Source organism: Aplysia californica, unplaced genomic scaffold, assembly GCF_000002075.1.
Source record: "Aplysia californica isolate F4 #8 unplaced genomic scaffold, AplCal3.0 scaffold00023, whole genome shotgun sequence".
NCBI lineage: Eukaryota > Metazoa > Mollusca > Gastropoda > Aplysiida > Aplysiidae > Aplysia > Aplysia californica.
Window position 1 is genome coordinate 791698 of NW_004797293.1, and position 14346 is coordinate 806043.

Here is a 14346-nt window from a genome sequence, read left to right on the forward strand (position 1 = left end):
CACATACCCCAGCGCACAATCTAGCAGTGTGACCCAAGCACAAAAGTAAACAGCATGACTGGCTGATCTAGGAGGCACTGAGTCAGGTCAGTCAACGACCAATTACTGCACAGTCAGCAGATTACACACCTCTTATAATAATATTCTCTCTCTCTCTCTGTGAGTATGTGTGCGAGTGTCATGTGTGTGGGTCTGTGTGTGTTTTTATGCCTGTGTAAGAGTGTGTACGTTTGTGTGTATGTGTGTGTGTGTGTGTGTGTGTTTGTTTCTCTTTGTGGCTGTGTAGGTGTGTATGTAAGAGTGTGTATATTTGTGTGTGTGTGGTGGGGGCTGGTGGTGGCGGGAGAAAGTGGACAAGGGTATATTATCATTATGCCCATGCCTGCCAGCACACACACACACACACACACACACAAACACAGACACACCCCCAACAATAACCCAGTAAGCCTATAATAAATACAACGAAATGCACTGGTCTAGGTCTGCCCTGGGTATGCCCCTCATAGTGTCTGCCAGGGTTCTGCGGGTCATTTATTCGTCTGTCTGTGTTTGAGCGCGCGTTGAGCGTGCGTGTGTGTGTGTGTGTGTGTGTGTGTGTGTGTGTGTGTGTGTGTGTGTGTGCGTGTGTGTGTGTGTGTGATACTGATTGATTTTTTCAAAAAGATTCCTACCTCTCAAACTTTTCTTGGTTGCTTCATCGGACGATGTGACGGGCTTGGAGTCGTGTCTGGCTGTCGGGGGCGGCGTGTTAAGTCCGGCCTGAGTATTTGGCTTAGAGGCGCTGAAGGCACTTCCAGGGACACGGTAACGGTACGGGGACGAAGACGGGGAGGCGCCGTTCGAATCCACGGCTGGGGACGTTTTGGAGTAGGCTCCAGTACCGCCTGTTCTGGGCGGGGTAACCTCATCTCCAGGTCGCCCTCCCGAGGCTCGGCTCCCTCGCGGTTTAGGCTGCCATCTTCCTGAAGATCTTGCGGTGTTGGAGGTCGAGTCGGAGTCTTGTGAGTAGGTCATTGACCTCGGTGTGACTTCATCAAAGGAGCCCGACGTTCTTCGTGCGGAATCTCGGGAGAGATCGAGGTCCCCTCCTCTCACGCTGCTGCCTCTTGTGGACGCGTTGCTTCGGTCGAGATCATCTCCGCGTCTCGCTCGGTTTCGGTCTGGAGGCAAAAAGTCACCACTTGGGTCACCTCTACGATCCGAGAGTCGTCGGTTGAACTCGAGAGTTGGATCGCGGTCGTCGTAGTCGGGACGACCTCTGTGGTCTCGCGGAGCAGAAGACCTGGTTGGTTCTCGTCTGTCGAAATTGCTTGGGAGCTGGACGTCTCTGTCGAAACTTGTGTCTCTGGATCCGCCTCGTCTGTCGTTATCCCTAGACACGCTGCGATCGAGGTCACGTGGTGCTGGTCTGGGTTCTTGATCCCTGCTTCCGAATCGACCGCTACTTTTGTCGAGATCTCTAGAAGCGCTTCTTTCAAGTACACGGTCGAGATCGCGACTGAAGCTTCTGTCTGATTCGACAGAGCTTTTCCTTTCAACTGGTTTCGAGAAATCTCGACCAAGGTCTCTACTAGGGCGGTTGTAACTTGCACGAGATCCGTACGAATCTCGGGAGCGGTCGAACTCGCTATCCCTGTTCAGAGATCTGTTGCTGGCTTCATGGGGGTAAGCAGGCGACCGACTTCTGTCGTCGGACCTGTCTGAAGCGAAACTATCGTCGTGTCCGGACGAAGAGCGGGAAGATAGGAGGCGTCGAGGCTCATAGGAAATCTCGCCAACCTCAAATTTAGACTGCAGGTCCGACACCTTAGGTCGCTCCTCTCTAGGGGCCGTCTTAGCGGGAGGTCCTTTCTCTTGAGATTTGGCCGAGGATTCTGAGGGAGACGTCGGAGATTTACTCGTTTTCCAGCCTTTGGGTTTGGGAAACCATCTCTTCTTCTCTGGCTCCGGGGCTGGTTTTGGTGGTTCTATTTTAGCGGGTAATTTAGGCTCATCTTTAGCGGGTTTTCTTACAATAGGGGCTACGTCTTCGTAAGAATCGTCCAGATTGGTCTCTTGGACATGTTGGAAAGATTCTACTCTTGAAGCAGGAGGTTCTCTGTTGGCTACAGGCTGTTGTTGTTGACGAGCAATTTCCTCTGGTTTACTTTGTTGTGGTGGTGGTGGTCTGACAACAGGTGCCTCTTCTAATTTAACAGAGGGCGCTTTTTCTATTAACACCGATGGCTCTTGCTGGAAAAACCTATTCCCCCTGTTATTAGGCTCGTCAGGAGTAACTAAAATGGTTGGAGGTGAAGATGGTTTCTTTCCTGTAGGGGATACACCACCCCGTGAGACTGGAGATGCGGGGAATTTGTCGGCCGAATCGTAACTTGTGTTTGGACTTAGAGATCCGACAGGGGAAGCTGGTGATCTTTTGCCTTTGTCCTTATTGCTACCATCATCCGAAGATGAGCCCGAAGATGACCGTAATGACTTGAAGAAGCTGAACCCTCGCGGCTTGGGGACAGGGGCTGCTGGGCTTTTGCTTTCTGCTTCGGCCTTTTTCGGAGATGATTTCTGATCTTTGGACCTGGACATTGGTTTTGCTGTGTCTTGTTGAACGATAGGTTTGGTATTTTCTTTTTCTATAATTCTTGTGTCTTCACGGTACCTCTCTGTGGGCTTGGGGGCATCCCTGGACGTAAGAGTAGAGGGCCTTGCTGCTAAAACTGGGGCTTCTGAGACTTGAGCGAAGGGTGATTCCAAGGGCTCCTGTCTCTTCTGCTCCGGGGGTCGTATCACAGTCGGCGCCTGTGATAACGTTGTGGTGGGGGTCGACTCGGGCGGTCTAGTAGGAATCGGTTTGATAATCGTACGGTCCTCATCCGGTTCTGGGGTCTCTTGGATATCTGAATACCTTTTCTCTGGATTAGACTTTTTCAAAATGCTCTTAACGTGTGGTTCTGTGGGTGAGACGACAACTTTGGGCACGACTACGTCTTCGTAATCGTCCGGTTCTGGGCCACCGTTGACTCGAGTGGGACTCCAGGGCCCGGTTCTCTCAGTTGGGGACACTGGAGTCTTCGGTGTCGGGGAGGTTGGAGAAGCTGGAGAGGAACCGTTTTGAGGAGCGCCTGCCTCTGACGCCCTTTTCTCTTCTTTCTTCTTCTCAAACATGGCACGGATTTTATCGAAGGGCACTATCGGTATTGGCATAAGTGACTTGGACTTTTCTTTGGAGCGCATTTTATCGCTGGGGAGCTTGATAGACGGCGTAGTGGCACCGTCTCTATTGAGGCTAGGCTGGGAGGAGAAGGACGGGGTGGTGGGGGCAGAGGCTGGATAGCGGGGGGATCGTAAGTTGCGGGCAGAGGTCGGGGGCAAGACGCGAGTCTTGATAACCACATTGGAGGAAGAGGACGGTGTGGTGCATGGGGAGGAGATGAGACTTGGGGAGAACTGGAAAGAGGACATCGTGGATGAAGAGCCGTACTTGAGAAGGCAACTGCCACTTTTGGACAGACTTGACTGCTTGTACCAGTTCGGGACGTTCAGTTTCTGCAGGGACTTGCTGATACGGAGCTCGTGGGCAGACGGGACACGAGAAAGATTCTCGCCCGACGGAGACGTTGAAAAATTGACTTCATCGTCCAAATTTGTCTCCAGTGTGCACAAGCTTTTCGATTTCTTGTACTGTCGGTGGCCAGCAAACCGTCCTTTTCCGGAACCTCGTCCGCCGGCCCCACCCCCTGTCATGGAGGTCGTGTCGAAGACGTCATGGCCGGCACCACTGATGGTGGTGTAGTCGGAAGCGTGACGTAACTCACTCATGCTGGCTGGGCGATCTAACACTCGGCTGCGGTCATCCTGAAAGGCAAACGTTAAATCAAACATATCGCTATCAGTCTCTGGGAAAAAGTGGCTCTCGCCTATGTCTCTAGCATCTGCATCTGTCTCTGAACCGAAGCGCTGCAAATGTTTGTACAAATCCGCATGCAAATTGTCAATAGACAGGGTCTTATCGAGAATTTCTCGCTTTCCCTTCTCGGACAAAATACAGTCATCATGCAAACAGTTAACATGGGAGCGGTCATGCAAAGAACTTTCAGATCGCCGGGAGAGCTTTGCCATGGCTTGTAGCTTCTGAAGCTGTTCCTGACTTCTGTAGTCGGAATGCTTGGTCAGAGGACGCTGTGTGTACATGCGCTCCTTATTAGGCCCAGCGGTAGAGGAGGCCGAGAGCAAAGATTCCTTATGCGCTGCAAACTCACCGGCGTAGGAATCTGTGTCGAGATTCTGTTCACTCAGGAATTTGTTCCTGGAATACAGGATTCTGGATCGGCTAGGCGTAATCATGGAGTCCGGAAGAAGGAAAGGCGCAGCTTTAGGTGAAGGAGGAGTGCCTGGGTCTTGTGTAAGGACAGACTTGTAAGGTTTGTATTTCTTCTTCAAGTCTTTCATTGACCGAGGCTTCGCCGGGGCAGGTTTGATGAACTGGGAATGAGCCCAAGCCGAGCCGCCTGGGGTAAATGATTTGGGAGTTGTTGGAGCCGATTTTGTCACGTACGCTCTAGCAGTGGTTGACGCGCTCGTGGATGATGACTCCTTATCAGACGACACAGTAGGAGACAAAGGTGATGCCGAATTCACAGGGAAAACTTCGTCTAAACTGTCCATAGAATTGGAAGTTGCCTTTGGTTGAGCGCCAGTCGGGGAGATCGACTCCTGAACTGATTGGCGAACGTTAAAGGGGTTCTCTTTGTCTCCTTCTCTGAACCCGTCGGACACTCTTCGAACAGGATCCCCACCAACGTATGCATCTTTTTCTTCCTCTTCTTCGTCTTCTTCATCGTCATCATCATCCTCATCCTCATCATCCTCTTCCTCATAAGAGCCATCGTCCTCATCGTCCTCCTCTTCACTTTCCTCCTCGTTATCCCCATCTTCTCCACTACGAACCTCTTCTGCTTCCTTTCTTCTTCTCCCCACTTCAAGCGCTTCATCTGTCCCTTTCGCGTCTTTCTGTTCATATAAGGCACTTTTGTCAAAAACAGGACGACCTACAGCTGCCTGATCGTTCTTCGGCTGCACTTTGCTAACACTAGGAGCCATGGACAGAACCTCTGGTCTATCTCCAACAGATACAAAAATAGGACCGGATGATCTAGGTTCCAACGTTTTGGTGACATCAGGAGGCCCGGTAATTGTAGTTTCACTATCATCCGCAAAAGGAATGTCTTCAATGCCGCCATGCCGCTTGGTGGGGGGAGAAAACTTCTCTTCCACGAACGCTGAACCAGGAATGACTCTCGACCACTTCACAGGAGAAGGTGGACTCTTCTCAAACTGACCACTTTCGGTGTCTGGCACTTTGCGAGTAACCGATTCCGAAGATGTGGTTTGCTCCGATGAAGGATTTGGTTGTTTGGATACCAACTTTACTGAAGCGAGGTTGGGACCTGAGAACTGTCCTGCTTTGGGGTCAAATTTGGGAGGAGTTGGGCGAGACGGTGAAGGAGAAGCCAGAACCGGTTTCTTTGGCAACTCCGGTTTATTTGACAACTCTGGTTTCACTCGCAACTCCGGTTTTGCCGGCAATTGCGGTTTTGATGCCAAATCCGGTTTTGTTGACAACCTCGGTTTTGCTGGCAATTCTGGTTTTGAAGCCAAATCCGGTTTTGTCGCCAATTCCGGCTTTGCTGCGGCAGATTTCGATTCAGCCCCGAGAAGTGGTTTAGCAGGAACTGGGCGACTTACAAGCGGGCTTTTCGGTACCTCCACTGGCTTTGAAACCTGCCTCGGTGGTGGTGCTATCGTGGGGCTCTGTGTAATCTCCACTGGTTGAAGTCGAACGGGACTGGAAACGGATGAAGGGGGCGATGACAGAACCGGGCTTTCATCCATCCCAACGATCGTTCGAGTCTTGTGGTCTGTGCTAGAGAAAGACTGCTTCATGTCCACTATCAGTGGAAGGCTGGATGGTCCGGGGCGTGACGCTGGGGGGTTGGCCACAACGGAGGCCTCCTCGGGCATTTTCGCAATTTGTCTGCTAGCTGATTCTGGTTTAGAAGGAGCGGAAATAACAGGGCTCTTTTGAAGTTCTGGTCTAGAGGGTGGAGAAATGACGGGGCTCTCCTCCATCTTGGCACTTTTAGAAGCACCAGGGCCAGGCACTGACGCCGTACTGCTTGCAAGAGTGCTTGGTTTTAAGTTGAGGCTCCTGTGAGGAGAACTGAAGACAGCGGGTGGACTTGTGAGCACAGGACTCTGCTGTAAATCCACAACAGTCGGTGTGACCGGGGCAGCGGTCGATGAACCGGAACTGCTCGACCTGGGAGCGTCCCGCACGGTGGGAGACGTTTCCATGACAACGTCTAAACGTGGTTCGGCGGACACGGTGTTGAGTCGAGGCGATGAAAACATCTTGGTCGGCGACTCTGGGGCTGAGAGCCTTCCCTCTCGGGGTGACTCCGTGAGACCCTCGGGGGTCCGACTCAGACTGAGGCCTTCTTTGCTCCTACTCCGACTCAAGCCAGGCTCGGAGTCGTACCTCTCTAGACCAAAACTCGATGTCTCCTCGAACGACCGGTTCAGAACATTACTCGAGTCGTCGTATAAGGAGTGAGACGAAGACCTCCTCATTGCGGCTCGGAATCCAAGCAGCTCCTCTTCGTCTGTAGCCGTTGAAGTTCTGTGAAGCTTTGGCTTTTTCGAAAGATGGTCTCCGTCACCCTCTTCTTCGTCGCCTTCACCTTTACGTTCTGATTCTTTATATTCTATCTCCTCGCTTTCTTCCCTTGTCATCTCGTCAACATTTCTTTTGTGGGCTTCATAAGACGGGGAGGAGTGTGGGGGAGCACCTTCAGAAACTTGACCATCTTTTGGGAAGACAAATACGTCTGGCATGGCGTAAGGAGATGCCAGGTTGCCACTGAGTATTCCAGTAGCCAGTGGAGTCGGCACACTCGTTACACCTTTTGGGGGGCTCAGTGTGTCAGGAGAGTCGTCACGCTCAGAGATATGCCTGACAAAATCTTGGTAAGCCTCTTCACCTGCCGGCTCGCTGCTCGCGGGTATCCCACTGAGGAAACTGTCGAAGTCGTCCACGACGGGCGGGCCACGAGTGTCGGAATCTGAAGACTCGTATTTGTACAGGTTTTGCAGAGGACGAGACTGGGATGTTGTTGTCCTGAGCTCAACCTCTGGTTCTTTTGTGAGAACACTGTCCATAGGTTCGACCTCAAGTTTTCTCTCTCCCCCGGTGGGAAGTAGAGCGAAGCTCTCTACGCTGATGGGACCTCTAGGTCTAGGCAGAACCTCATCTGGTTTCAGAGTTTGTTCTGAGTAAGGCATTTGTGCGTATGCGACTGTGGGTGACCTTATTTCTTCGTACTCGTCGGGAACATACTGGTCTCCTGGTCCACGAGGTCTGAGTCTAGCTGTGGCAGACAACCGTTGGTTTGGCGAGGGCACCACTTGTTGAGGAAGTTGCATACTCTTGAAATCAACCCTCCCAGTGTGTGGCGGCAAGCTTTCCTTGTGTATCTCAGCATAAGGTTGGCTTCTCCGGTTCTCAACATAATCCTGATCCATTGGAATGCCTGTATTACCATCCTCTGCATCTTCTCCATCATCTTCTTCCTCGTCGTCATCAGTGTCCTCCTCATCATCACCCATTTTATCGTTCTTTCCATACAAAGCGAGGTGACCTGGCTCTCCCCTGTCATCAAATTGGTGTGCACCTCTTTCTTCCTCTTCCTCTTCCTCCTCATCCTCATCATCAGCCATCCCATCATCGCCGTGCTCTTCCACAAAAACTCGTTCCTTTTCAATATATCTCACAATGGGAAAACCAGAGTCAGTGGTATACTCATTCACTTTAAACTCGTCCAGATTCAGCTGGAAACCCATTTTTGATCTTACATCCAAATCCATCCTGTCAAGCGCATTCCTCTCTGCTCTCGCACCGCTCGTAACGTCTTGGTTACCCAAAAATCCCAGCACGTCGCGACCCTCCACTTCGATCATGCTGGTCTTACACGTGCTCGTCGCTTCGTTATCATAATCCTCACCCATCTCATCCTCATCTTCTTCTCTGGGCACGAGTTCAGAGCCGCCCCCTCGCTCACCCGGCCTCCGATCTAGTAAAGCTTTTACATTCTCCAAAGTCCTCAAAATAGTCCTCTCTGGAGTAAGAGGCACGACAAATGTCTCTGTAATGCTTTCCTCCCACTCCTCCGAATCCGAATCCTCCTGGGGTTCATTACTCCTCCCCGTTTGGTCATTCCCTCCTCCATCTCCCCCTCCTCCTCCCTCCGAGGCCCCATAATACTCACGTTCCATCACGATATCCTTCTTGCTATCAGTATTATCCTCGTTAAAGTCAGAATACACAAAGTCAAAGTTGTCAGGGTTTCTCACAACACCGCTATCCGATAAAGTTCTCACATATGTGTCCGAGAATTTAGTGTCACCACTACTGTCAAAAGCTTCTTCCTCCAGTTCCCTACTGTTATTTGGCTTGAAATAGCCCTCAGAACGCTCAACATCCTGCGCCGCACTTCCGCGATAGTCTTCTTCGTAACCCGACCGCCCGACCTCGGAATGCGCCGACTGTTTGTTTATATCACGTGGTCTGGGGCTAGTACTACCTACAACAGTTGAGATGTCGGTTGAACTTTCGGGGTCACCGCGCCTGTTATCTGCGACTGTCACCGAAAGAATGTCTTCATCACTCTCGTACTGAATCTGAATGTTTTGTTTATCAACAGGAGAACCACTGCACAGACTTCCTGAATCTAACGCCGCGTACGATTTGTACGCTTTCAGGTCGTAGTTAGAATTATCCACATAGTCAAAGTTGTCGTCATTATCATCCTTGTTGTGACCGCGCTCTGAATCGTGGCCTCCCCTCTCCTCTCCGAACGCGTTGCCCCCTCCTTCACTCACAATACGATCACGATAGAACGCCTCCTCTTCTGTTTTCGGAACTTTCGCAGTGTAAGCGTATCCATCACTCACAGGCCTTTTTCCTTTCACGGGACTGGGCCGGAGCGAGACGGCCGGACTGTACCCTGCCTGACCTCTGACCGGACTCGCTGTCTCCCCACCGGTACCTGTCGAACTGTCTCCTGAGGAGCGGCGAGTTATGACTGTTTGAACAGACTCGTCACTCTCCGAGTTACTCTCGTCCACTTCAACTCTGGTCGAAAATGCCTTCGCGAAGCTGTCTGCTCGAACGAGAGGCGCAGGTTTGACGCCGAAAGAATAACCACCACCTGCGACCACACCAAAACCACTGCTGTCGTCACCACTTGTGCTGCTGTTGCTGCTGCGCTCTGCTGATTCTTGTTCGTCGCACTCACTGCTACTGAATCCACCCGTGTCGCCGGCGCGGCGAGTTATTTCAGATATGCCACCCTGCACGTCGTGTGTAGTTGCATGTTTTTCTTCTTCGCTGACACTTCTTTCACTCAGCGGAGGGGAACCGTCGACACTACTGCCGAACTGCCGCACGTATTCAAAGTACTCCTCGTCCGAATCAAACCGATCTCGCTTTAACACGGGAACTTTATCGCCGACCTGATCATTGTCATCACTGGTTTTATGGTCGCGTTTTTGAAGGTTCAAAAGTTCACCGCTGTTACTACAGCTGGCACGACTGAGTGCGGCGGAAGGCGACGACACACCAGGTAGAACACAGTCAACACGGCTTGAGCCTACTTGTGAAAGTAGCCTCACAGGTTCGCAACTAACCAGGTCGTTGTTCTCTTCTTCCTCGTCACTACAACGGTCTCCTCTCTCGTGTGTTTCGTCGTAATCCGGTTTAGCAACTCCAACCCGTGGGTCGTTCACGTCTGCTAATCTTACGGTCGACACTCCGGTATCTAGGTCAGTGAAGATTTGCGTAGGCAGATGGTGGTGGTGTTGGTGGCGGTTTATCGTCAAACCCTGAGCTTGCAAAGGCACACGCGGAGATGGCACTACGAGCGGACGGCTGTTCAAAACAGACGAGAACACACCCGAATTCGAACGGGAGGTGGCGCCGCCGTCAGCTGAAGTGTTTTTCTCTTCGTCACTCGCTGAAGTTTTAAAGTGAGTCTCCAGAGTTACCCCCCTCTTTCGTTCCTCGTACTCCAAGTCGTATTCTATTTCCCGCCCTTGGTCTTTGCTGCCTAAATGGGAATAAAATGCGGCCTCGCTTCGACTGTTGTTACTGTTGGTGCTTTCACCTTCACTGGACGTGGTCATATCATCCGAATCCTCTTCCATTATCGGCTCCAGAACGGAGCAGCAGAAGAGTTCTTCGTCAGAGTCCAGTTCCCTAGGTTGGACATCATCGTCATCGAAATCGTCGAAGCGGTATTCGTCGTCGTCATCGGAGGAGGAACGAGGTCGAAAGGACGAGTAGTGTGAGGGACGAAAATCGTCCTCGTCAACTGTTTCCTCTTCTTCAGAATGTTGAGCCGAGTAATCGACTACTCGTATCTGATCATCGATGTGTCGAAGAGGAAACGGTTGGTAGTTCTCGTCGTCTAGGAGGTATCGATACTCCCTGCTGTTGCTGTTGCTGTTGCTGTTCCTGTCGCTGTTGTTGTCCCCACAGCCGCTGCTGCTGTCCGTGGAGGCAGACAGATTCAAAAACAAGTCACTGTTCCCTTCCACTGCAGGAATGTCCTCTCCGCTGGAGTTCACTGCTTCGTTAGATATATTGACACCGTCCGTCCCAGACTGCCCTCCGCTCTCTGTTGTTGTTGCTGCATGCGGGGACAGGCCGTGGGGGGTACCAAACTCGCTACTGCTGCAACGAGTTGCGTCAACACTATCCGTCCCAGAAACGATTTGGTCTCCGAATGAATCAGAAATGGACGAAGAGTGGTGGGCGGGGCGGTGATTCAATCGATCTTCCTCCCCTACTTCCCCTTCTACAACCGCTCGTTCTGTCGCGTGTTGTATTGTTGTAAGTTTAGAGCCTGCCCCTACCTTGGAAACACCTGGCGAGCCTGTGGCTGTGGTGTCCCCGTCTTTTTCGATCGATGAACAGCCACTCCCCACCACGGCGGCAGCCTCACTCACCGCGAAAGCATCGTCAGAGGTAGCATCAGTCACAGCTGTTGTACTAGCAGCCTCGATATCGCGGTACGTCGCACGAGAAATCCCACCACCCGACGATGAGTAGCGGGGAATTCCCGGGAAATCCCACACGGAGCTATTTTTAGCAGAGCTCGGCGGTCGAGGTCGATCAGAATCGAGGCTGATTTCTAACTGACCTTCATTGTTGTTTATGTCGTCCATAATGTTGTTGTTGTCGTCATCATCATCATTATCGTCGTCTCCGTCCAGAGGAAGATCCACGGGCACTCTGATGAGCGGTTTGAGGGTGGTCATGCGGTACCCAACACCGCCTGTTGCTATGCTCGTGCGAGAGGAGCTGTTTCCAAGGGAAGCAACGCGATGAGAGAAAATACCCGGTGAACTTTGGGTTAATTGCCCTTGATGGAAAGTCGAAGTGTGCTGTTGTGGGTTCCCATCCGCAGAAGCACCCCGAGAAGAAGGCGATGACAACGCCGAAAGTTGCGCCGACAAATTATGATACGCCGATAATGGCGATGATGAATGAGCGCCTAATCGTCTCCGTCTCTCCTCACTCTCACTCCCAGTCCTGCTGTCTTCGATTTGATCTTTGTCGAGAAGTCTCCAGGAAAACATGATGGTGATGATGGTGGCAATGGCCGCTGTGAGAAATCTTTCGAAAGCCCCATCCCCCGGCGGCGCTGGTGCCGGACTGCCTTTGGGCAACCAGCGGTCCATCGTGCTATCTGCCCCTTCCGAACTTTGGGCTGTTCCCGAGAAATGAGTTACGTTATCAGTTCAAGCACGAAACCACATGCTTGAAATAAGAGGGTTTGTGAAAGCGTATGTGTGTGTGCGTGCGTGTGTGTGTGTGCGCGCGTGTGTGTGTGTGTGTGTGTGTGTGTGTGTGTGTGTGTGTGTGTGTGTGTTTGTCCGTGTGGGTGTGTTTCTATCGCCAAGGTGCGTTGCGTGAGTTTGTGTAACTGCCTACAGAAGGCGTATGTATGTTTGTCTGTGTGTCTGTGTGGATGTCTGTCTGTCTATGTGTATGTATGTCTGTGTGTATGTGTGTGTTTGCTTGTGTGTGTATGTATGTAAAGGGAACGTGACCAGCCTTGAAGTACACACACCGACAACGCAATAGCTGAGATAAACCTCAAGATAGTAACACACAGGGGCTGCCAAAGTGCGACGCAAGAAGTAGAGATTATATTTACACTTCTCTCTCTGGGCAAACTGACTTTATCTGAGAAGCCGCACTTGACAGAATCGTGCACCGCCCTCGAACTACGACAAGATATCGAAAGAAAGGAAGGTCATGTCATACGCATTTCTGGACCCATCGACTGAAAAGAACGTCACCGCATCTTGATCTAAATACGCCGAGTCAGTCTTTCGCGTGTAGTCATGAAATGCAAATATGCACAGGTATCGGCATCATCCAGCTTAAGATAAAGCACTATTTCCCCATGCGTTCCGGTACAAAAATGTCAGTTTGGATGCCCACAGCACGTCCTTGAATTCAGTGAATCGAGCCAAAAGTAGCTGTACGTTTATATTTGGAATGCAACGTTTTAATTTGGAATGCAACGTTTTAATTTGGAATGCAACGTTATCATTTGGAATGCATAGGCTCCTTATACCATGCTGTTTACTCCTCGGTATCTCATACTCCCCTGTCTGTTTGTGAAGTACACAACCAAAAGAAAATGACCTTTGCCATCGTACCTCAGCTCACATTTTCACACCTATTAGACGACAATGTCATGATGATCAAAACAAGGCTTGGGACAGTTCCTGCGAGTCAAATGCTGGTCTGAAGACTGACATAATGTCGCGTGTTTTTGTTTTTCACGCTCGGATTTTTCCGGGTTATTTTTCCATCTTCTTCTGCAGATGCAGCCAAATGAGCTTTATTCTCACAGGACTTACAGAGCAGGTGGCTCATCCAGCTTCTACATTTATAGATACACTGTTTTCAGTTTTCTCTACATAAGAGAGCACCCACGTCTGAGAGGTTGATACAAGCTTGGCGAGTGATTTGGTGATGTTTTTCTATCGATGAACACGTCACACTCTACGAAAGTTGAAAAATTGGGCGAAAAGGAAAAATATTTAAGTCTTCAGTACAGTTGTATGTATGTAGGTAACAGTTCAGCTGATGAAGTGAGTCTTCTTAGTACATCAACACTTCATTTTGTTGTGTCGTCCGCTGCAAAGAATGGTCCAAGGGAAGTAATCCAGGAATATCCCAACAGGACAGATTGATCGAAAAGAATTACGTGGAAGTGGGGTTTGCCCGGTGACGGTTCGCTTAGGAACTCTCCATTGATTTGTTAGTCCTTGGGGTTAGTTCGAAACTGACGAACACAAAATCAATGTCATCCTCTGGATAAGTCACGATCTAGGAAAGAGAGGGATGCAAAATATAAGTTGACTAACACATCTACCTTACAGTGAGCGTCATAAGATTTTCCCAAATTTCTGTTTTTCGTTTTTTTAAAAATTTTTAACTATTAAAAGAATTGGCTCTCCGTCTTTTTACAACATTAATTTTCCTATCACAATTCCTCATTCCGATGCATCAAAGTAGGTGGTTGGCAGGCCCTCAAGTTTAAAACTAAACAGGAAATAATACTATCATGTTAACATAAACCCAACGTTCTTTTTTTTTCTCCGTAGTCTCATGTTGTTTGGACAGAAACATCGATGGGTTATAATAATACACTTCGGATTATCGCAACTTTCTGACAACACACAGGAGCAAGCAAGCAAGCGCACACACACACACACACACACACACACACACACACACACAAACTTACTCACTCTAAAACACACACGCGCATGCACGCACAAACATACACACAAACACACACAAACACACACAAACACACACATACAAACACACACATACACACACACATATACACACACTCACACACACATACACACACACGTACGCACGCACGCAAACGCACATACATACACACACGCACACAGGCACAGGCACAGGCACACAGAGAGAGAGAGAGAGAGAGAGAGAGAGAGAGAGAGAGAGAGAAGCACACACATACTTGCGCGCGCGAATGCTCATAATATTCTCATAATATTATACAAGGCCGGCGTGAGCTCTCACGTAAAAAAAAAACCCAGACAATTTCTCTCTCTCCCTCTCTCTCTCTCTCTCTCTCTTCTATAGTCTGCTGTGACGATTATGTACTTAAAACTACAAGACACGGAATGTTGTTTCGTCTCCGCTTCCAAGTTGGCACTACTGAAAAATAT

At 50.2% G+C, this 14346-nt stretch overlaps 1 protein-coding gene across 1 annotated transcript in view; it reads right to left on the minus strand.

The window, feature by feature from the left end:
- LOC101864357 overlaps nt 1-13509 on the minus strand; it is a 52148-nt gene extending 38639 nt beyond the window's left edge. The window contains exon 1 of the mRNA XM_005090921.3: nt 675-13509. Within this exon, the coding sequence (XP_005090978.3) occupies nt 675-11796 (11122 nt within the window). The 5' untranslated portion in view covers nt 11797-13509. The remainder of the gene's footprint in view (nt 1-674) is intronic.
- Between the last annotated feature and the right edge of the window lie 837 nt (nt 13510-14346).